Source organism: Hippoglossus stenolepis, chromosome 15 (assembly GCF_022539355.2).
Source record: "Hippoglossus stenolepis isolate QCI-W04-F060 chromosome 15, HSTE1.2, whole genome shotgun sequence".
Lineage (NCBI taxonomy): Eukaryota > Metazoa > Chordata > Actinopteri > Pleuronectiformes > Pleuronectidae > Hippoglossus > Hippoglossus stenolepis.
The window spans coordinates 18721186-18743376 of NC_061497.1; the positions used below are offsets into that span (position 1 = coordinate 18721186).

Below are 22191 nucleotides of genomic sequence, written 5' to 3' on the forward strand. Positions count from 1 at the left end.
ATGTAATGTTTCAAACCCATGAGGATTTTTAATCTAATCACAAAGAGTTAATTTCTCGATCCACAGACAATACACATACACACTCAGTATTGTGTTCACGGGAGAGTGCACAGTCCGCAGGGCGTGCTGTACGAGTATGGTCACTGCAACAAGGTGTAGAAGAAGCCCTGTGGAGACATGACAAGACACAGCATTGGGGCCACCCTCCATTTCTGTGTTGGGTCAATTAGCTCATTCACTTCTCTGTAGATGTGGGGACCTCAACATGTCTCCAACGCATCACTGCCGATCGGAGCTAGTGTCGATCCAGACCTGTGTCCTCTGCAGAGTAATTTGACCCTGGGGGGAATCCCGATTTGAAACCATTCCCATTGCAGACAAAGCCCGATGTTTGCTGGTGTTAGTGGGTTTTTTTGACCAGTGGAAAAGGGGCTTCAGTATTAAGAGATGCTTAAGTATATACAGACACGTCTCAAATTCCTCCCAATATCCAGAAATGGGGCAAAAAGATACCAGATAGACTGTTTATAGAATGTTTATTGAAACGCTGCCATCTTTTCCGGCTATGTAATTTGGATAGCGGCGATACACAAACACAACAGATCCTGTTCATGGCATAAAATTACTTAATTCTAGAAACAGGTGACACCCATAGCAACACAAGTGGATGATGCCCTGAAGTGACCGACAGCAGCCATGTGACAGAAAGAGGAACATCCAATAACCCCGACGAGCCCGGACCTCAACCCTGCTGTCTTCCTTCTGCAGGTGACACCTTAAGGGGGCTTGAAATGCTGAGAACGCACAGGAATGTGTCCCTAGTTTGTCCCTCAGAGCAAGTTTCAGTGTGAGATAGTTTCATTCACCGTTCTTAATAACCGGTGTGTCTATGAGGAAGTTTAGTAGTCGGTAACAGGTTGAGCAAGTGCAGCGTGGTCACGCCCTGTCCGAGACACATGAGGCAGGTGTTGACACAATAATGAGTTTAGAGGACAACAGCAAGACTTCAGGTACCGTACACTTTTAACTCAAGATTATTAATTGCACCTGATGAATAGAGGTAGGATCTGTTTTTTATATAAATGCAAATTTACATAGTACCTGTCCTCTACAAATAATATTTATATAATATATAATATAATAAAATGTCTGGTCTAAAAGGGTTATGCAGGTTGTTTGAAAGAAAACTGTCATGCATAAGATATTGAGATGAACTTTAAATGTTTAGGCTTCACAAGGTTTTCATGCGTTAATAAGAGATTCGATCGTGAAAGGAATGGTTATTGTTTATACATAGAAAAGGGTGTGTGAATGACTAAGAATTAGATTTGTAAGAGGGTAGTTGAGGTGTGAGCTTATTTTTATTATGATTGTGTCCACTGGAATATAAAATGACATGTGATTGATATAGGGATTTTGTGATCACATGTACAGAGTCATGTGCGATCGCCATAATCGATCTGTTTGCTGTCAACAGTCTGTTTAATCCAAATTCGCTGGGCATGAAAAAGTATTTCCAGTGGAGGCATTTGAAACATGTAACACACCCTTTGTTTTGTTGATGGAAGCAGGAAATGACTGATGCCATTAACTGCCATTAAACAAACAAAAAAGACCTGAAATAAACCTGTTTCTCCTCAGGTACGTTATGTCGTCGGAGTTGGCCGTGTTGTGCCTCCTGCTCCTGCACACTGGGGCTCATGGGTTCGCGATATTACCCGGGAAATCTCAGAGTCACCTGGAAATCACTGAGGGTGCAATTTTAAAAGTTGTTGTGCAAGTGTGCCGTGACCTGGCTCAAGCTGAAGGGACAGACTTCACATTTCCTGTAAGAGTTCACTTCCCTGGAAGTTTTAGAAATTTAGAAATTACTACGTCTCTGTTAGTAATGTCGGTATGGGTTGACTCTGTGTGTGTGTGTTTGTTTGTGTGTGTAGTCGCAGCCTTACACCACAGAGGCTGTTGCTGTTGCATGCAACGCAAAAAAATCCTCCAGGAGTTTCCTGCTGGCCGTCACATCTGTCATATTACGGAACGTACGGGTGGACCTCCGTCATGCACTCAACGGGAGCTTCCACTTTGACGATGAGATGTTTGTGCAAGGAAGGAGAATCATCGCAGAGGGAGTCCAGGCCGTCAAAGCGAGCAACAAGCAAGAAAACTTTGAGGCAGCGATGGAGAAACTGGGGGAGATTTTACATCCATTACAGGTATGAATCATTAAAAGGTTTACTCATTTAGATTCAGATAGATTTGATGAGTTACTAGCCCTTATCTTCTCTGGTTAAGGATTTCTACAGTCATAGTAACTGGGTGGAGCTGGGGAAAAAATTCCCAAACTCTAACCTGATCCGACCCGACACCAGCATTGGAAACCTAGCAGGTAATGAAACAGTCGAGGAATGCAGTCTGGGTGTGATTGAAATGGCTTCAAAGAAGAAACCAAATGTCTTGTTGATGAACTTTTCCTCAGATATAAGCAGAGCAACGTGTCGAAACTGTGATGGAGACGACTGCACCAACAATATTCTGGAGGACGTCATAGCGCAGGGGATTCTGACCTCCGGTTATTTTGGTATTGTGCCTCGGGTCTCAACCAAACCAGACGGTAAATCATTTGTTAACTTACCCATTAATGCTGCAGTGAATATAACCAAGAAATCTCTATTACATATATTTTAAGCTGCATTCAGACATGCACTGATTTTAAAACTGTTTTTTGAACAGGAAAATGCAGCCACGGAGGAGGGGTGGATCAAACAAGCACCATCGAGCCTAAAGGTGGAATCAACAAAGACACGTTTGACTCCAATCACGGACATCTCCACACTGCAGCAGCTAACATGGCCGTAGCTGCAACCGGTCAGCTGCTAGACGACGTTCGAGCGGCCGCTGGTGACAGAGCCTTCCTCCAGTACGAAACCCTTTCTGCACGTTTCAATGTGCACAGTTGCTCGAAGTTTCTTTTTCCAATCTCTTTTCCATCTGTCTACGTCCCCTCAGGATGTTGGGAATCTCCAAAGGATCCAGTAAAGCTCTTTGTTTTGTGATCGACACAACAAAGAGCATGAGTGATGACATTGAGGCAGTGAAGAAAGTCACTTCCTCCATAATCAACAGCGAAGTGGGAACGGAGAACGAGCCCTCGACTTACATTCTTGTACCATTCAGTGACCCAGGTAGGATGATTGGGACATTTTATTTTTAAAAGATGCACATTCTGTTCATTAAAAACTGTGGCATGGGTTAATCAGATTTTCATGTCATCGTAGAAACGTAATTCTTTCTCCTGTTTCCAAATGTTGTACAGAATTTGGGCCGTTGACAAAAACGACAGACCCACAAGTGTTCAAGAACGCTATCAACTCCCTGTCGGTAACTGGTGGAGGAGACGACGCAGAGATGAGTCTCTCTGGGCTCAAGGTTCGGTGACGTCTTTGAGTCGATTCAACTACTTTAAGAAAACTTGAATTTCTTAACTATAACCCATTTTAACTGTTTGATTTGCTTTGACTCAGCTGGCTCTAACTGCTGCTCCCTTGAACTCTGAGATCTTCCTCTTCACTGATGCGCCTGCTAAAGACAAACACCTGAAAAGTGCAGTGATCGCACTCATAGAGCGAACTCAAACAGTGGTGAGTAACAAATACACTTTTCTGTTCTTTTATGTGACTAAAAACCATCCATCCATTAACTTCCACTTATCCGGGCTAGGGTGGTAGCGAGAGTTTTCCAGATGTCCCTCTCCCTAGCCATGATTTCCAGCTCTTCCTGGGGGATCCTGAAGGGTTTCCAGGCCAGATAGGATATCAATGTGTGTTTATTTTTTGCTTTGGGTGGCACGGTGGTACACCGGTTACCTCTGTCTGTGGTTCAAACCCTGGTTCAGGTCTTTCTGTATAGAGTTTGCATGTCCTCCCCATGTCTGTGTAGGTTTTCTTCGGGTATTCCGGCTTTTGTTAATTGCATGATTTGCAAAATTGAATATAACTCACGCCTGGCAGCTAGTCTGACACGCCCCCCTAACAAAGCCAGGTTAAGCAGAGGCTGATATTTCATACATGCGCTGGAAGCAGTTAACCAATCACAACAGAGTGGGCCAGCTGGCCAATAAGAGCAGGCTGGGCTTTATCAGGAGGGGGGGGGGCTTTGAACCAAAACCAAGCGTTTCAGACAGAGGCTGAAAAGAGGAGCTGCAGCAATGAAGTGTGAAGAAAGTGTTTTTTGAACATTAGAGCAAGTAAACCTTTTCAAGTAATAACCCAAATTAAAACTATGAACCTGAATAGACCATAATATGTCTCCTTTTTATAAATTAATGAGGAAACTGATAAAAAGATAAACTTGAGAATAATGCAATAGATGACCATATTATACCTTCATTTGGAGGATGTTTTGTACGTTACTCATTACTTCAGTCCTTCCTGACTCGATGATCTCATTCACATTTTTGTTCTCCAGGTGAACTTCATGATTACTGACTCAACGGTGACCAATCGTCGGATTCTGCGCGACAAAACCAGGAGACGGAGGGCGATCGCCTCATCAGACGCTCAGGTGTACAAAGACCTGGCTCAGGCTTCAGGAGGTCTGGCTATTGAAGTCACAAAAACTGAGCTCCCCGTGGCCACCAGCATCATAACAGAGTCCACCAGCTCCTCATTGGTAATGACACAACCATCTCACTGCTGGTTAGCATTGTCACCTCAAAGATCTCAGCTGTGTCACTGGTTTCATGTGATTTCTCCAGGTGACCCTCCTGCAAGCAGCCAGGAACCCAGGCAAAACCGACAATTTCTTCTTCAGGGTCGATGGGTCGGTAACAAACCCGAGAGTTTACATCACCGGGCGATCTGTCACTTTCACTCTCATCAGCCCCGAAGGTAATACTGCCTCTCTAAATACATACACTACTCCACTACACCACATATTACACCATATGCAGATTTGCTGTTTTATGTAGCAGAGCAGCAGCAACAACTTGGACTCAAATCTATTTATTTCCGTGTAATCGCTGTTATCATCAGACAGCAAATCCATTTTCCTAATGTATTCAACGATCTTTCTCCCTTCCAAAATAGTAATTCTAAGACATATAAGAGTTTAAGTTTTAAGTTTGCTACGGGAATCAAGAAGGTTTGTGAAGTGGTCTGGTGTGAATGTAGCTGTAACAGTCACACTTTGCATTTCTGTTCTTTTACAAAAAGTAGATGCTGCACATATTATGCATTTGTTATTTCTTACCAACAAGCTGTTTTGGTTTTGTCTGAAGGTAAATCACAGCAAAGCAGCGACCCAACAGTCTCACTGATCACCTCATCGCAGTCAGTGGGAAACTTCAGGACTCTGCGTATAAAAACAGAAGTTGGAAAATGGGAAATAAGAATGGTGTCGACTAATCCCTACACTCTGAAGGTCATAGGTGAGAAATCCATGGTTGATTAAGATTGATCACAAAATCAATCCCTACACTTAAAGCTGAATCCTTGCTGTGGCTTGGAGCTCAGAAAGCACGTTCTCCTCCTGTATGCTTGACACGTGCAGGAAGGTTACGTGTTCTCATCACAAATGTATCTGAGAAATGCAGCTGAAGTTATAAAGAGATTCCTTCTTGAGATACCACATCAGGTTCAGCTACTTTTCCATTATAGCCTTAATCTTTCATTGTAATCTCGCATGGAACTCCGGCTTCCTCCCGCAGTCCAAAGACAAGCAGCTTCGGTTCATCAGCGGCTCTAAATTGCCCGTAGGTGGTTGTTTACTTCACCTTTTTTGTTTTATTCTCTCTCTTTTTCTTAGGTCAGAGTTCTGTTGACTTCCTGTTTGACTTCGTGGAGGCGTCGCAGGGCCCATTCACTGGATACGATACACTTGACACACGCCCCAGAGCTGGTAAAGGAATGCTTCAGTGTGAATTTGATGATGCGCCAACACCATCAAGTCAAACATGATAAATATGAATTTCTTTAAAAGGTGTGAACGGTACCTTGTTGGTGACTTTAACGGGGACTGACTCTGTCAAGCTGACGGAAGTCGCCCTGGTTGAATCGAGTGGGTCAAAGGAGGTAAAAGGAGTTGTGGAGTCACAGGGAAGTGACAATTTCTTGGTCCGGGTTGACCAGATGCCATCGGAGGAGTTTGTGGTGCGGGTGAGGGGGCAAGATGGCAGCTCCTCATCGGGCATCTTCCAAAGGCAAACGCCTACCAACTTCAGAGCCTCTAATGTGACTATCACTGTGAGTACCCATCCCAGACCATCAGAAACTGTATTTCAAACATTAGCATTTCCTCACTAAACATAATATTTTATCTTCTCTCTGTATTTAGGCCGATTCAAATCCCATCCTAGTACCAGGAACACTCTTCTCTGTGCCCTTCTCCGTGACGTCCGGTGGAACCGGGGGAAACTTCACCATCCGAGCCACCAACAACCAACAACGTTTTAACTCAGTATCTCCAACCTCTTTAATCCTGGTATCTGGGAACAGTACCGACAGCACAGTGAACATCACAGCACCGCTCAACACGCCATCTGGAACTGATTTCACCATGACCATTGAGGCCGAGGCTCCAGGGGGCGCTGACACCAACTACGTCATGCTGCGTTTCTCGGTTCTTAACACGGTAATACTCCCACTTAAGAGTCACGTTTATTAGTAGATGACAAAGTTAGAAAACATTATATAGCTTGTTACTTCTCTTTAAAAAATTTCAAAACTCATTTGTCACTGGACCTTTCAATCTCCTTAGTGTTTTACTGTTTTACAACCTCCTTCTCGGGCCATGCTTAATGACTCAGCACATCACTCTAACATCTTTCATATGACAGCTTGATCTGCTTCTCTTTGTCTGATGTCAGATGATAGTGATGATGATGCTGGTACTCCCGGCTGGTATCAGGCAAAACAACGTTCTCAAAGGAATTATCATCACACAGATCAGAAGACAGTAATTCCTCCGTCATGTTAAACTTGGCATTGATCCTGCACGATACGGCGATTGTTTTTTGGAATTTGTTAGATCCGTCTGGAGATTTCTTGCAGTGTATTTCAGTGGTTTCTTCAATATCTCGGTTCGTATCAGTAATCTGCTCCGGGAGGTTGTTCAAGACCCTTTGGAACAATTTTACTTTCTTTGGTTCTACCAGCTCCACAGTGGCGACAAATACATTTTAACTTGAAAAGGCTGCAGCTTCTTAGCGATGAGCTCGATCACTGTAAAACACGCCTGCGTAGGATTGTATCTCCATGAGAATGTGGTTGACTTGTTCAAAGAGCATCATCCGTACAGCTCATCCGGTTTGGCAGCATGTTTCCAGCTGAGGCCTGAATGGCTTATCTTTCACTTTAAACAAAGAGATAGTTGCTTTACTATTTCTCTGATAAAGTGTGGTATGACTTTCACTTTTCTTTTCTGGACATGGTAATACAGCTGTGTGTTGCATTGGGTCTTCACCACCCTGACATGTTTGTCTACTTATTTCAGTTTATTTTCCCGTCATGAGATTTACTTTCTTTCTAAGTAGTTTATTTTGTATTCATGACCTGTTCCACAGTTCAGATTAAATTGTTTTATGGGCCACACATGTCTCGTAGTTCAGAAATATCTTTTCTATTTACCCTTTATTTTGTAATAAATTACACGTTTTTCTTTTCCATGACATTCATTAATATATTAACTCAGTGATGTCATCTGTCTTTTCTTGTCTTCATAGGTGACCGATTTCACTAAGCCGGTGTGCCAGCTGCTCAGCTTGCAGTCCCGGTGCGTTGGTGCTTGCAACTCATCGACGTGGGACCTCTCGGTGCAGGTGACTGACGGGGATGACGGGGTGGGTGTCGAGCGTGTCACCCTCAAACAAGGCAACGGCTCCATGAACGCCAGCCTGGCCGCTGGCAACGCAAACACAATGCTGGTGTCCTACAGGGCGTCGTGCTGCTCACCTGACATGGAGCTCCTGGCTGTGGATCGGGTGGGAAATGTAGGCCTCTGTTTCTACTCTCTCACGGGGAATTCACCAGTTGCTCTCTCTTCATCCACCAAAGTCACTCAGTCAGTCTTTCTTTTCCTGAGCATGGTGGTGCTCGGGCTCCATGTAACGACTGTGGGGGGGAATTCACTGATTCCAGGAAACCTCTGACAAACCTGCTGTATAACTGCAATCTGATGGGTCCCGACGGTTTGGGCACAAGGTGTTTTCTTTTTCTTTTTTTAAAGTAAAGCTAGTGGCAAAACTGATTATTGCTGTCTTACATTAAAAACTGATTTTCATCTGCATTGCTGCTGTTGTAAAAGTAGTTTTTCCTCAGAGATGTGAAGTATGAGGACCTTTGTGATCCGTCCATTGTGAATCCTGAGAAGAGAAATCCTGTTGCTTCCCCTGTGTTTGCTTCACCAACAAATGGAAATGGCAGACATTTTATTTCTTTAAAAAAAAAGAAATTTATTGTTGTCATAATAGGTGTCTAATGTATAATCCTTTACAGAAAACAAGCGTTGCTTTTCACATTTTGCTACAAGTTCAACAATTTCTGTCCAGTTTCCTTTTTCACTATTTACATTTTGAAAAGTTTTCAAAGGGGCTCATTTAAATCAACTGTGATTATGGGAAAGGGGTCATGAAGCGAATACATGTGTTGAGAAATATACTGCCCTCGTATGCATGTTAATGGTGACATAGTGGTGGTACCAGTATGTTTACTGCCATGTAATTGGAAAAGTTTGAAGATTAAATTTTACACAAAAAAAAAAGCCATCCCGTTGTTGATACTTTTTGAACACTTGTTTAAAAAAGTGATACAGTGTCTACTTACTTTAGACCTTTATCACATCTTGCACATGTCCCTCTAACCTGCAGCCTCCTCAGTCCACTTGTGCACCCTTCTCTTGTCAAATCACTTTAACTGGTGTAAATACATCAAAATATTTTGGCAATAGCATTAAAGGTACATTATGATAAAACCGGAGTGGGGATTATGTTGATGTGATTTGTTAACAAGTGTTGCACAGTCACTTTGCATGTAGATTGTCCACATTCCTGCCCTTAAATGGCACCTTTCAAGGGACAACAGTGTTATCTGAGTATTGAGGAGAGCGGGTCCTCGACAGTGCAACGGAAACGTGTTTCTACGAAATTCAGACCAGTTCTTCAGAGGGTGTGTTCACATGCACATCAGTCAGTGCCATTGGTGTACTGCGAAAGCTTATTCTCCAAGTCACAGATTCTCTTCTCCTGAGACAAAACTGTGGCCTTCAGATTCTGAATCTCCTCCAACAACCTGTCGAGCAACTGCGGCTGGACAGGAGGAGAGCGGAGAGAAGGAGGGGAAGGGAAACAGAAGAGGAAAGAAAGAAAACAGACAGCGACAGGGAGGGGGAAATGAAAGGATAAAGAAAAGGAGAGAGGAAAAATAGGTCAAGGACAGTGAGCGACTAGACAAAACTAAACCAAAACAAAGAAGGGAGCTCTGGAAAAATAAAGTGGTGGGTGGGTACAAATAGAAAAGAGATGATCAGAAAAGGGTCAAACAGATGAGGTCAGGAGTAACAGTGCATTTAGGTTATAAACCGCAAAGGTAAATAAACTCAAAAACTTTGTAATGTAACAACAGGTGAGCCCCAGAACTTACTGGCAGGCTGTTGGTGTCCAAAGTGGACATGCTACGTCGGGTGGTGGGTCTGGAGTCCAGCATGTTCTTCTTCGCCACTTTGAGCTCTCGGCTCTTTGGCGGCACGTAGCCCTCCTTCATAGACATCAGGATTGGGTCCTCGTCGCGGCCGTCCATCCACTCCTCGGGCTCCATGGCGGGCTCGGGCCCGGCTGTGTCTGGGTACAGGTCGTCCTGGAAGAGGTCCGACTGTGCGGGAAAGATGTCAAGGTCAGAAAAGGAGAAGATGAGACAGTGATTGCTTTTGCAGGGTTAATCAATTTTCTTTGTTTTTATCTCTTGTTCACTTTTCTTTCTGTCCTTTAGAAATGTCAGTGTTAAAAAAATGTCTTGACATGAGCAGGACGTTAAGTTTGTAGCTGATAAAGTTGGAGCTGATTTGAATTTCTATTTTCGATAGATTACTTTAAACAATGTCTCAAATATTCTCGAAATTTGACACAACAGCACAAAAAGTAGCAGCACTAAGGAGATGTGGTGATATGGAAGTATTGTCCACACAATAACAATTTACAAATACAACGTAATTATTGTGCAACATGCCAGATTTCTATTGTATAATATGTTCATGGAATATAGATAAGTGCAATATGTGTAACTAATCTTTACTGCGATTCCTAGTTTATGTCATTAGACTGGTGTTGAGCAGAACTAGTAACTATAGCTGTGGAAAAAAGTAATGAAGTGAAAAGTACAAAATGGACTCTGACCTTTCGTGAGATCTAAGTAGGAAGTAACATAAAATTTAAATATATGAAAGTAAAAGTATCTCAAAATTACAGTACTTGAGTAAATGTACTGTACTCGGTTGGGAGGTTTGATCAGTGAGTCGGTGGGACTCACTTTTCTGGGCACTGTCATTGTGATGGGCTCACACTTCTTGTCCAGCAGCTTGAATAACCTGAGAGAGTTTATACATAATGTTTGTGTTAGAGTGAGTAAATATAACAGGACTGCATATAGCCGACATATACATTAGTGGGATGATTGCAGGGGATAATAAAAGATGATCAGGCTTTGAGGACACTGCAATAACTGGTGTATGTCCTCATGAATGCTATTAACCTTTAGTCTGGAGGGTGACACACTGACATAACCACTGAGCAAACTAGAAAGTCATTCATTAAAACACATACCTCTGCCAACAGTTTCCTTAAATTTAATTAAGTTGAACCAAATCACACCCACTCATACTAATCAGTCCCTTAAATTTATAATTTTTAAAAGCGCTATTTAAATACAGACCATTTAAATGTGCCTGTTTCTTTTTCAACAATACCCAATAATAAAACAGAAATTGATAGAGACCCTAACTCATAATATGCAAGAATAATTCCTGAATGTTTGTTAGAAACCACTGCAACATTGATTGGATTCTTTCCTGACCCATGTTTCATCCTTCCAACAAATTGTGTTCAATAGTTTTTTGCGTAATCCAAAACAAATCAGTGGAGAAGGTCAAAACCGTAAACTCCTGGACAGATGTAATAAGATACATAAAATATGAGAAAGACCTCCAATGACTGTTGATATCAATATCAAGCCTGCTGCATGTAACATCTCATAATATTATTGATTTGTCATCAGGCCCAAAACTGGATTAGAGCTTGAAAACCTTCCTCGAGCGACATATTTTCTCTCCTACTCTCTTTACCTCCCATCAAACGAGCTGTGGTCTGATTCATTGCACAGTTTGGTTCTCACCTGGCGATCTCACATTTGCTGACGTCCACTCCTCTCTTTGGCATGAAGCCCATCCCTCTCTGCGGCTCCTTGGTGCTGAAGGTGTTGAGGTAGTGGACGTAGGGCGGCTCCTCTGTGATCTCAAAGTAACGGACACTGCTGTCCCCCTACACACGCACACACACACACACACACACACACACACACACAACACGAATAAAAACAGGTCAAATAAAAGCTGGCCTTGTCATAATTAACACACATGCACACGTGTCTATACATATTATTACACTTAAATTCTGTGTACCTTCCCACAGAGGTAAACCATGTTTGCATCGGCATCATAATATGGTAACAACACTCCATTGCTTGTGTCCAACTCCAACAGGGCGATAGGCTCCTCGAAGTTCGTCTGTGGAGAATAAAAAAACAATGAAGAGAGCCCATATTTTGTTGTGTACATGCATATATATGTGCACATATAGTATTTTTTTCCCTTTTTGATAATGCATGAGCAGTATATCATGAAATATCTTAGATATATAATAATGGTTTGTTACCGGGTCCCAGAGTCCGAGCTCTCTCTGGCTCATCCTGGTGAATCCTGTGGTGAAGATGTTCCCGTCTCTGGTGAAGATGGCTCTCATTGGCCGGATCCCATCGTGCGGAGCCAGACGTTCCTGTAGATCAGCCGAGGACAGACTTTACTATAAAAACTCAACTTGGGGCTAAAAATTCAAAATTAAACATGTTCCATTTTTAACCTTTTTATCCTCTAGTTGAATTGTATATCACTCTGCTATTTGTCTTGTGACTTCATTAAAAGATGAGAACGATACCGTTATTTTCATTGCTGTTATCTTGTCGGTTCTGTACAGTCTGGAACCGGGTTGCTGGCACCGCGGTGGGTTTTAACAGGTTAAGAGATAGTTTAACATGCTGCAGTTATGTGTATTTGCTTTCTTGGCTGGTAGAGAAGCTTCTTTCAATCTTTGTACTGATAAAACAGAATTAGATGGAATATGTTGTTGAGCTTCAGAGGTTCTGGGAGATGTCTGATTCTGTGTTTCCAGTATAAGTCGTGCTAAGCTACGCTAACTGGCTTCTGGCTATAAATGCATATTTATTAGATCAAATATGAGAAAAGTATCACTTCTTTTATTCAACTCTGCTAATGTGATTTCATACTATTACCTATATGTGTTCCTATTAATATAATAGCTGTTTTTTCTTCATTTTATCAAAACCCCCAAAATGTTGCTTGGTAAATATGAATGAATTGTACTGTCATGTTTGTATTTCATGTTTATTCTCTACTCACTCACCGCAACCACCTCCCTCTTGCGGGGGTCGCAGACACGCAGCCGTCGGTCCTTACAGGTGGTGCAAAACAAGCTGCCGTTTCTATTCCAGCTGATGCTGTAGATGAGGTCGGGGTGGTCGTCCATGGAGACGAGCGGCTCGCCCGTCCCCACGTTCCAGATGATTACCAGGTTATCACTGCCTGTTGGGGGTGATGGGAGCAGAATAAAAAGATGGACGTCTGGAATGGAGGCTGAATCGTGTGCGTGTCCTGAGACATCAGAGGACGTGTTTGTGTATTTATCCTACCCGCAGTGAGGAGGATGTTGCGTGCGGTCGGGTGCCAGGTGATGATGCCAACACGCTTGGAGTGTCCCTCCAGGACCACCACTGGGTCGGTGAGGGGACGGGTCAGAGAATGATCTGGGATCTGCCAAACCTGGAGAGGAGGGAGGTCGGATTGAAGAGCCAGTGTTGTAATGTTGATAACAAATCATTTATACCATGTGATTACAAATGACTGGTTCATTTAACTAAGCTGTCGATCGTGTCTCTGATGTTATGGTTGCAATAGTTCCTGCATTACTTCGATATATGACATCATTTAGTGACTTCATAGTGATGTCATGACGACATCAGTCCTTTATTTAAAGGAATTTATTATTTATCAAAATTATGCTTCTAACTATATAACCTTTAGATCCTGTTTATGGTCCTATAAAATGCAGAGATATCTGAAAAAGGGAATTTTTAAATACATCATTTTCTGACTTCTCCATGAAGTCACTAATCATGTGACGTCATATGCTGAGGAAGCATTTTCTGATTAAAAATATGCTTTAGATTTTCTCTCTGGCTCAATTATTTGCAGAAATATCCTGCTAAACGTGTTTTATAGATATTTTGTTGATGTTGACCTTTGACCTTTGACCAATCAGCTCTTACAACCCTCATCACAGATCTAACATGTCACAGTACTTTCATATAAAACCTTTATTGTGAAAAGCAAATCATGGCATTTTGTTACATGAACAGGTGTTACTTTCTGCACACATGCTGTGTGATAGAGAACACAAACTACACACAGACACACACACACTCCCTAATGAGGATTATCAGATGACACAATGATCCGTTGACATCACAGTTGTGGCCTCACTGTAACTGCACAGTGGTTACACAGCCAGGACCGGACAGCTGCAACTGTCTGTCTGTGTGCTGCACATAAACTACACACACACACAGTGAGCGAGAACATCCCGGCAGCTGCTGCCATAGGAGAGGCAGCGATTCGATCATTCCTGTGATGTTGTTGTGAACAAGTGTGAACTGAACTGATGCACAGATCCATGTTGAGACGAGAGACACGTTGTCTTAACTCCAACTGAAATAATTGTATGATTTACACATGATGACGTACTTGACATGTTGCACAGTTGAGCATAAAGCACAAAGCAAATATAAGTCAATTACTGATCATATTATCTAGTAATTTTATCTGTCAATGAGGCTGAAAATGTCTCTTGAAAATCTCCTGACTTATGATATGATATTTAAAACAAGATAATTCTACATTTCTATGGATTTTTTTCACAGGATAATGCACAGATCTTGATTTAAAACTCAGGTATATTTAATGAGCTGATATTTATAAGTGTGTTCAATTTGGAGCGGATACAACTGCTGCATGTTTTCACATTTATTCAAATCAATATTTCGATCGTTTGTTCCACAACTGTTGTTTATTGTTGTTAAACTGCAGCTCTTCTAGTCAACACATTCTTGTTTTTACTGTACAGTATATTATATTATACTGTGTATTTATGTCTTTTAAGCATATGCACGTAGTTGAGAGTTCAATATGTTACATTAGTTTTCATAGCCGCTCTTTGAGGACTGTGTTTAATGACAAATAAATCAGTTAGGTTATCAGACCATATCATAGGAACCAGACCATCGTGTGTATGACTGTTGGCGGATGTCTGAGCTCTGCTGACTGACGTTCTGGTTCCTTTATCACACAAACAGGGACGGGTCTGAGCAGCAGGGTTAGCAGCTGTGTTACATCAGCAGCTGTGGACACAGACGGCTGCGGACAGACCCCAGCCTGTGACCAACCTGTGGAGGACAAAGTATGACGAGCAGACTGATGAAGAGGAGGAGACGAGGCAGAGCAGGTGGGCGGACAGACACACAGGTAGACGCAGCGAAGCCTCCACTGATCCAGGTCCCTTATCGTTCATTAGACTCAGGGGCGGGCGACAAACTATGACTGTTATCTGAGTCACCGAACAACAAACTCCTCCACATGCATTAGCAACTATTCTCTCACACACACACACACACACACACACACACACACACACACACACACACACACACACACACACACACACACACACACACACACACACACTTACCATTGCAGTACAATCCTCCGAGCAGCTGGCCAGGATGTTGTCGTCATGCGGGCACCAGTCGATATCGAGGACGGGCCCAGCGTGGCCGACCACCAGCGGGTAGTTCTTGTCCACACGACCCGACTGCAACACACCAGCAGCACAGACGCACAGGAGTGAGTGAGTGAAACAACTCACCACGAACATTCACACATTTCTCATGACAGGAGACAGATTTCGTGATGATCAGGTGATAAAACGTCAAGACGTGTAGGTTAAACATCCAACACTACACATGTAGCTGTTTGTTTCCCAAAGCATCTCAGTATTTCAATGAGAAACAGGCAAATACGTTCAGAGTGAAAGTTTGTAAACTGTTTCTTTCAGTAGCTGCTCCCCAGCTTTTCATGGTCTCACACGTCCCCCTAAACAGACGGGGTTTAGTTGTGGAACCTTTTGACAACTTATACAAATGGGCCTAGTGGTGACATTGTTTTCTCCTCTACTATTTCCAAAAGCAGGAACAAACTTTCAAACAACGATGAACGAGGAGGCCTTAAAAAAAAGCCACCATAGCACAACAAGTAGGAAACTCCTTCGGCTGAAGATAATAACGTTATGCGATTGAAAAACTGATCACGTGGGGAGATAATCAATAAAATCGATACTATGCATATAGGGTTTGATATCTAGGAATATTTCCATGTGAGCACAGCATAGACATCAATAGATTTCCTTATTATTCAGGGTGGTGTAATAAGACAAGGTCAGTGTTACTCGTCTGACTTTGAGTAAACTTTCAACCAATTTTCAGTGTTTTTATGAATTTCCACAAAAAAAACTAAATCTTTCAAAACGACGTCCAGGACACTGATCAAACCTGACAGGTTGTAATAAGATTATATTTAAAATTACTATGCAAATTAAATCAATATTATCCAATGTTTCCCTGTTCTTATTATGTGAACATGCATATCAGCTTTTGAGATATGTAACCCCGCACATATACACACACACACACACACACAGCAGAAACACACCCCGAGTGAGTGTGTATTTATATCCGAGCGACGAGGCGTTGAAAGGGGAGTTTTTCTTGTGGCCTGTTGGGGACCCGGAGGGGGGAGATGCAGGTTGAAGAGCACGTCGGTGAGTATTATTAGCATGAGTCTTTTCCCTATGACTCCAGTATATAATCACGTCCACCTCCCAGCGTCTCTGAAAAACGGTGAATCACTCTGCGTCTTCTTGCTACTTTAGTACCACACACACACACGCGGATGAATCCCAGCTGCGTCAGTCACCTTGTTTCACCCGGGATATAAACTGTTTATCTCATAAAGTGGGAAAAGTGCTCATCACACTTTGTACAGTCCGATTATAACACTAGAGTAATACTCATGTGGTTTGAAACATAAAGTACACACGTTATTTACATTATTCAAACACCATATATATCTTTGTTTGATAACTGTTATTTAAATAACTGTATTTTTCGTATTATTCAATTAGCTTCTTCACTTAAGTGACTCTAGCCCCTGGACTCAGTGCGGCTCAAACTGAAACCTGCTGAGTGGAGGCTTCTCTCGGGGCAGGTCAGATCATTTGTTGCAGTCTTGGCTGATTACAGCGGCGTCGTCAGCTATTTGGAGATTTCCTCGTTGAGCTGTGATCTGCAGCTCACTGAAACCGGCCGTGAGAACAAAAAGCTAAAATGTTAAAAATCGTACTGCAGCATCATCGATTGAACAGAGAAATACAGATACAGGTTGCATTTCCTAATGCCTCCCCATGAAAATACAGACTGCAGTTTAGTTTTGTCTTTGTGGCGTCCATCATGGCGTTTATTTTAAGGCGATGTTGTCATCATCATGATGCACGAGTAACTTTAACACCACGCCGAACCATCGAAGCTTTAAATGTCTGATCTGTCTCGACCTGTCACTGTATATTCAGGGCGTCCTTCCTAAATATAGATAAATATAGATTCTAGGTTTTTATCATATCAAACTCACATATTTTTCACTATTTTAGCCTTTAAAATCTATTAAATGTGATGTACAGGCCTGGTTATCAGTTTTAATTTGAGAGGTTGCATTTGCTAACATTTCTCCATCCACATCAAAACACAGACTGAAGTTGAGTTTCGTCTTTGTGGCCGTGTCCATCGTCGTGTCTATTTTAAGACACTGTCGTCATCGTCGTGATGAACTTCAACACCGCACTGAACCATCGCAGCTTTAAGTGTCTGATGTGTCTCAACCTGTTGCTTTTCCTGTCGCTGTATATTCAGTTTCAGTGATCAGGGCGTCCGTCCCATAGGGCCCAGACAAAACATGATGTCCTCTGCTATCAGAAGGGAAACATACCAGAACATAACTATTGCATGTTGTGTTATTTCTAAAATGAATTCTGGTGGAATTACAATTGAGAATTTAGGAACAACATTTACCGAACGGGCCATACCTCAGAGGATGAGACATATCTGTTTTTATTTGACCTCAGTAAGAAGCTGTACATGTGTCTTTCCTTCACTCTATCCTTTACATTCTGCAAAATTTTACAGATGATCAGTTTCTGAGACGAGAACAGGAACAATATTTAGTTAAGAAACCTGAAAGCACCTCTGGCCAGAGTCAGTGTTGAAAATGGACAAAAAAGGTGTTTGTTTTTTGGAGAAATGCATCATATTTTTCACTTTTTAAAAAGTTTCTCCATCTTACTGATTCACTTTTCAATCGGGTGGATCGTATATATTTATATTTGAACAGATCAATACACAGAGATCAGAGAAACAGAAGTGATTTCAGGATTCATCCAAACAGCTCCTGGGCACTGAAATACAAAAGAATACAGATTGTCCATTTAAATTAAAAAAGAAGTAAACTATCTTTACTTCTCTTTTTTCTCTTCCTCTTTTCCTGTAAAGTTCCCCTCCACTTCTTTCCACTTATTTTGTATAAAAACAAATATGAATATTTAATAGTGTTTCAATAGTGATTAAACTCTGAAGTCATGGACGAGTTTCCCCTTCGACCTCACTGACCTTAGAGAGGGGCAGGACCAGGAACGCTCCTCCGCCGCTGGATTCAACAATGACCGCCAGGAACTTTGGGTTGACGGCGCAGAAAGAGCTGTCCCACGTCACCTTGGAGACGCGGATGTCGTCATAGCCCTGCTCGGCTTTCACCGTCTGGCCGAAGACGTGACGGAACTTGCTCTGCCGCACGATGCTGCGACTCATGGCTGAGGTGAGGAGAAGAGAGGAGACAGAGGTGAAGAAGCAGGAGAGGAGGGAGGATGAAGCAGTGGTGAAGTTTAGATCAGAAAATATTGAAAGAGGAAGGGAGGAGTGAAAGAGGATTGAATGAATGGAAAAAAGACTATTAGAGAAAAAACTAACTTTCATCCTTACACATTTCAGCATCATCTAAAAAAAGTGAGTGAGTGAGTTGCTTCACTGACTCATTTTACTTTTGAAAATACTGAAGAATACTTTAAACAACAGAGTTGGAATAAGACAAACATGTTTATGTTAACAATGTAATTTGACCTGCTTTCAGATTTTATTGTGAAAGTTCACAGGGTATTTCATTCACCTGTGGTGTATTTATTCATTCATATTGAAAGTTGCATAACCCTAGATTTGTGTTTCCTGCTACTGGTTGAGTCCACTTCTTCCTTTGTTTTCCACTTCACTCATAATTACATTTACTGGACAAACCCTGTAAAACTGCACCGACACAGATCTCCCTCCACAGCAGTGGAAAGTACATTTAGGAATAGAAAGTACACACTCGACTACATTTCATGAAAGTTTTACTGATACTTCACAAATTGATATTTGTAAAATTCATATAAAAATACCTACATAGTGATTTTCAGTCCTGTCTTAAATTAAACTACCAAACAGCATGTAAAGCAGAGGTTTATTATAATTCTACCAAAGTGAGAATAAGTTAGTATCTGCTCTTTATATTATATTTATCATCCGGTCATTAAGTTACTTGATTACTTGACCGTGAATTGATAATATTATTATATTTTCTCTCTTGTTTCTTGTCAGGATTTTAGTAGTTGTTGTTTAGTTTTTTTGCCCAATTAGCTCCACGACAACAACACAATACAATGTCTTCAATCTATTTACTGTGGATGATGCGTTTTTGTTTTTGTCATTTTACACCAGAGATTTCTTAAGGTGAGTGTGTCACCTCCTTCAGTGGACCAATCAGGATCCACTTGGTTGTCTGTTCACTGTCAATCAAATCTAATCAAACCTCCCCACAGTCCTGTCGAATGGGATTTTAAAGCAACTCCTTATAAATAGATAGTGAATGTTTTTGTTTCCACTTGTTAGTCATCGAGTGATGAACATATTGACTCCACTGTGTGTTTTTAGACTTGGTCGTTGACTGACAACTTGTTGTCCTGCAGATCACAGGCCACAGGCCAGAGAATCTGTAATCCTCCAAATCACAGGAGTTATTCTATAACAGTACACGACCATCAGAGTGGTTATTAATAGGTGATTGTCCCAGTGCGCGCTATGTGGCGGCCAAACATCAGAGACAAACACTAAGACACAGAGAGCTGATAAAACGTTGTACTTCATATATGGTACAATACCAACCAGGGGGAAGCTAGAAATACACACTCAAGTGATACAATCCCTATGAGAGTGTAGTTTAAAACTGATCAAACATATATTCCCTGACTGCACTGGCTTCCACGAGGCCACAAATAAATCCCTAAAAGTAAAAGTAGGCCTGCATCCGTCCCTGAAGTCGCCTGATAAGAGCAGCTCAGTTCTTCCTCGTGTTTCGTGGATGATTATAAACTCCAACTGTTCTTCTTCTGTGTCAGTGAGGAAGGGAGCATGTAGCAACCATAGCTTTAACTGGGATATTTCACATATTATCCCCAAACTCAGATGTGAAGCCTCCCGGGTCCATGACTCCACCACAGTGATGAGAAGCTGCTTTCCTGGAAGCTCGCCACTATCAAGAGATTTACATTCCAGCGACCATTTCAAACAAGCCAGCTGTGGGGCGTCTCAGGCCGAACACAATATCATACACACCTCTATAAATACTGCTGGTCGACAAAGCCCATAAATATTTGTATTGATACTGTGTCCGCGAGTTGTTGATAGCAACAATAGGATTTACACAAATTAAAACTAAATTATCTATGTGTATATTTATCATCTGATTTGAACTTGAAAGTGGGGCTTTAAAATCATTAACAATAAAGAAAAGTAAAGTTGATTAGAAATAAATAAAAGCTTCAACTCTAAACGTTGCTTTTCACACATTTGGAATGAGCTGAAAGAAGAAGGCTCCCTGATTGAACTAATAATACAAATAATAAAGTTTATTTGTATAGCACCTTTCAGTTACTGTAGGTTACAAGGTGCTTTACAGGTTAAAAATGAAAAACAATAAAGGCAAATAACAGTAAACAATATAAAAGCAATTTAGAGCACGGATACAGAAATAGAAAGTGTTAGAGATAAGATAAAACACTACAAAATGATTAAAATAGACAGTAAGACACCTAAAGAAATGTGAGATTGGTCTCATGCAGCAATGTTCACACTTGGAGCCTTTGCAGAATGATGTGATTTGCAGTAAATGTGGAGAACCCCCCCTTTAAATCTCAGCCACTCGCCTCCTGTGTGGCGCATGGCACAGCAGCTCTGGAGCGTCGGGACAGAGCGAAAGAATGACACTGCCACTTTCCTAATATAGACATGACAGACTGCACTGTCCCACCCGGGCCGGCCGCTCCTCCCACCCGCCCTCCTGCCTGCCTGCTCCTAAATAGCCCCAGAATGAAGCCATGGCACTATGCGTAATGAGCGGCTCGTAAATTTAAACAGCCTTTGCGCACAAACGCAGATAAAGAACAGTGGTTGTGAAGGAGGGAGAGAGGGAGGGGAGGGGGGAGGTTGGTAATGTACAGCCGTTTCTTTAAGTGTCCCCCAGCTGCCATGTAAGACCTGCTCTGGGGACAGGGGGGGGGGACGTGCACACTCGCTCTGTACCGACTTCCAGTGTCTCCAGGACGCGCTCGCTCCTCTCCGGTGGCGCAGAAAAGACGCTGACGCACGGCTGCCCTCACTGCAGCACCCACACTGACACACAGAGAGTCCTCACCTCGGGCTTCTTAAGGGGGAGACCCCTCTTCCCTGGACGACTCTGAACCGGGTGGTGCTGCGGCGATCGACTCCTCCACCTCCTCTTCCTCCGTACTCCTGCTGCTGGTTTTTATTCCCCTTTAGGATGATTATTCCCCGGTGATCCGGCTTCCAGGAGATGTTGCGCACTGGACAACTGCGTGACGCTCCTCGGAAGGGAAGGAGAGAGAGGGGAGCAAGTCGGAGTTCCGGGGCAGAACAGGGTGGGGGAGAGAGAAGGGGTGAGGGTGGGTGTCCGTCTATTTTGGAACCGGCTCTGTCAGTGCAGGGAAACGTGACGCGCGCCTGTTCCAGGGGGTCAACGCGTCCGAGTCACTCCAGAGGTTTTTTGGCTCTGATAGAAGAGCTGAGGTTTTATTACACAGAAACAAACACACAGGTCAACTGATGTCTGACGCTCCTCATTCATCATCTTCATTGTTCAGACACAAGGTGATGAAGGGTTTAACAAAAAGGAACTTGAATGAAAAGTTGCCCAGTAAAGCGTCTGTGGGTGAAAAAGCAACTTGCTGGTTTGCATCACAGTAGTTTGAGGCATCAACAAAATAATATTTACACAACAGGTTAAACTCTAAACCTGTATTTTTTCAAAACTCAATAATTGTCACATACTAAATTACTTGTTATAGGATCAAAACATTGAAAGACATTAACAACCAGTGTCATTATATCACTACTGTATTTGAATTAGATTTCATTCATTTGCTTTTATTCTATTTTATTCTTTCCCATGTTCTCTTGTCTTATCTGCTGCTGTAACAAGTGAATGTTCCTGGCATGGGATCAATAAGGTTTATCTTATCTTATCATGTATTTATTTATTGCATAAATCAAGTTTACATTACAATAAAACTAATATACTACATGTATAATTGCTTTGTTGTGTATGTTAAAATTTGACATATGCTTCATATTTCATCTAGAATTAAGTAATTTTAGT

At 42.1% G+C, this 22191-nt stretch overlaps 2 protein-coding genes across 3 annotated transcripts; one reads left to right on the top strand and one right to left on the bottom strand.

The window, feature by feature from the left end:
• Positions 1-887: 887 nt before the first annotated feature.
• On the top strand, positions 888-8751 carry LOC118122367 (von Willebrand factor A domain-containing protein 7). Of its 2 annotated transcripts, none has more exons than XM_035179056.2 (16): positions 888-1010; positions 1642-1828; positions 1938-2210; positions 2290-2383; positions 2474-2608; positions 2728-2914; positions 3004-3179; positions 3311-3423; positions 3519-3635; positions 4462-4665; positions 4751-4883; positions 5273-5422; positions 5800-5892; positions 5974-6236; positions 6328-6624; positions 7715-8751. In XM_035179056.2, exons 2-16 carry the CDS (start codon positions 1649-1651, stop codon positions 8138-8140), a joined length of 2841 nt encoding a protein of 946 aa, XP_035034947.2. In that variant the 5' UTR covers positions 888-1010; positions 1642-1648; the 3' UTR covers positions 8141-8751. The 2 variants fall into 2 exon arrangements, with proteins under 2 accessions (XP_035034947.2, XP_035034948.2); XM_035179057.2 differs by having other exon boundaries at positions 956-1060.
• Positions 8423-21433, bottom strand: coro6 (coronin 6). The gene is made up of 11 exons (XM_035179062.2): positions 21211-21433; positions 18099-18298; positions 15074-15196; positions 12963-13092; positions 12677-12855; positions 11912-12031; positions 11659-11763; positions 11373-11518; positions 10512-10569; positions 9630-9857; positions 8423-9295 (listed from the first exon to the last, which is right to left on the bottom strand). The coding sequence occupies exons 2-11, from the start codon at positions 18294-18296 to the stop codon at positions 9173-9175; spliced, it is 1410 nt and encodes a 469-aa protein (XP_035034953.1). The 5' UTR covers positions 18297-18298; positions 21211-21433; the 3' UTR covers positions 8423-9172.
• Positions 21434-22191: the final 758 nt, after the last annotated feature.

What these genes read in the sequence shown, in the direction of transcription:
- LOC118122367 (XM_035179056.2), top strand. Translation starts at nt 1,649, where the DNA reads ATGTCGTCGGAGTTGGCCGTGTTGTGCCTCCTGCTCCTGCACACTGGG. An exon ending in TAGAGCGAACTCAAACAGTG is followed by an intron (nt 3,636 to 4,461) that starts GTGAGTAACAAA and finishes TTTGTTCTCCAG; the next exon opens with GTGAACTTCATGATTACTGA. An exon ending in CACTCTCATCAGCCCCGAAG is followed by an intron (nt 4,884 to 5,272) that starts GTAATACTGCCT and finishes TTTTGTCTGAAG; the next exon opens with GTAAATCACAGCAAAGCAGC.
- coro6 (XM_035179062.2), bottom strand. Translation starts at nt 18,296, where the DNA reads ATGAGTCGCAGCATCGTGCGGCAGAGCAAGTTCCGTCACGTCTTCGGC. An exon ending in AGCTCGGACTCTGGGACCCG is followed by an intron (nt 11,764 to 11,911) that starts GTAACAAACCAT and finishes TATTCTCCACAG; the next exon opens with ACGAACTTCGAGGAGCCTAT. An exon ending in TGGACACCAACAGCCTGCCA is followed by an intron (nt 9,296 to 9,629) that starts GTAAGTTCTGGG and finishes CCTCCTGTCCAG; the next exon opens with CCGCAGTTGCTCGACAGGTT.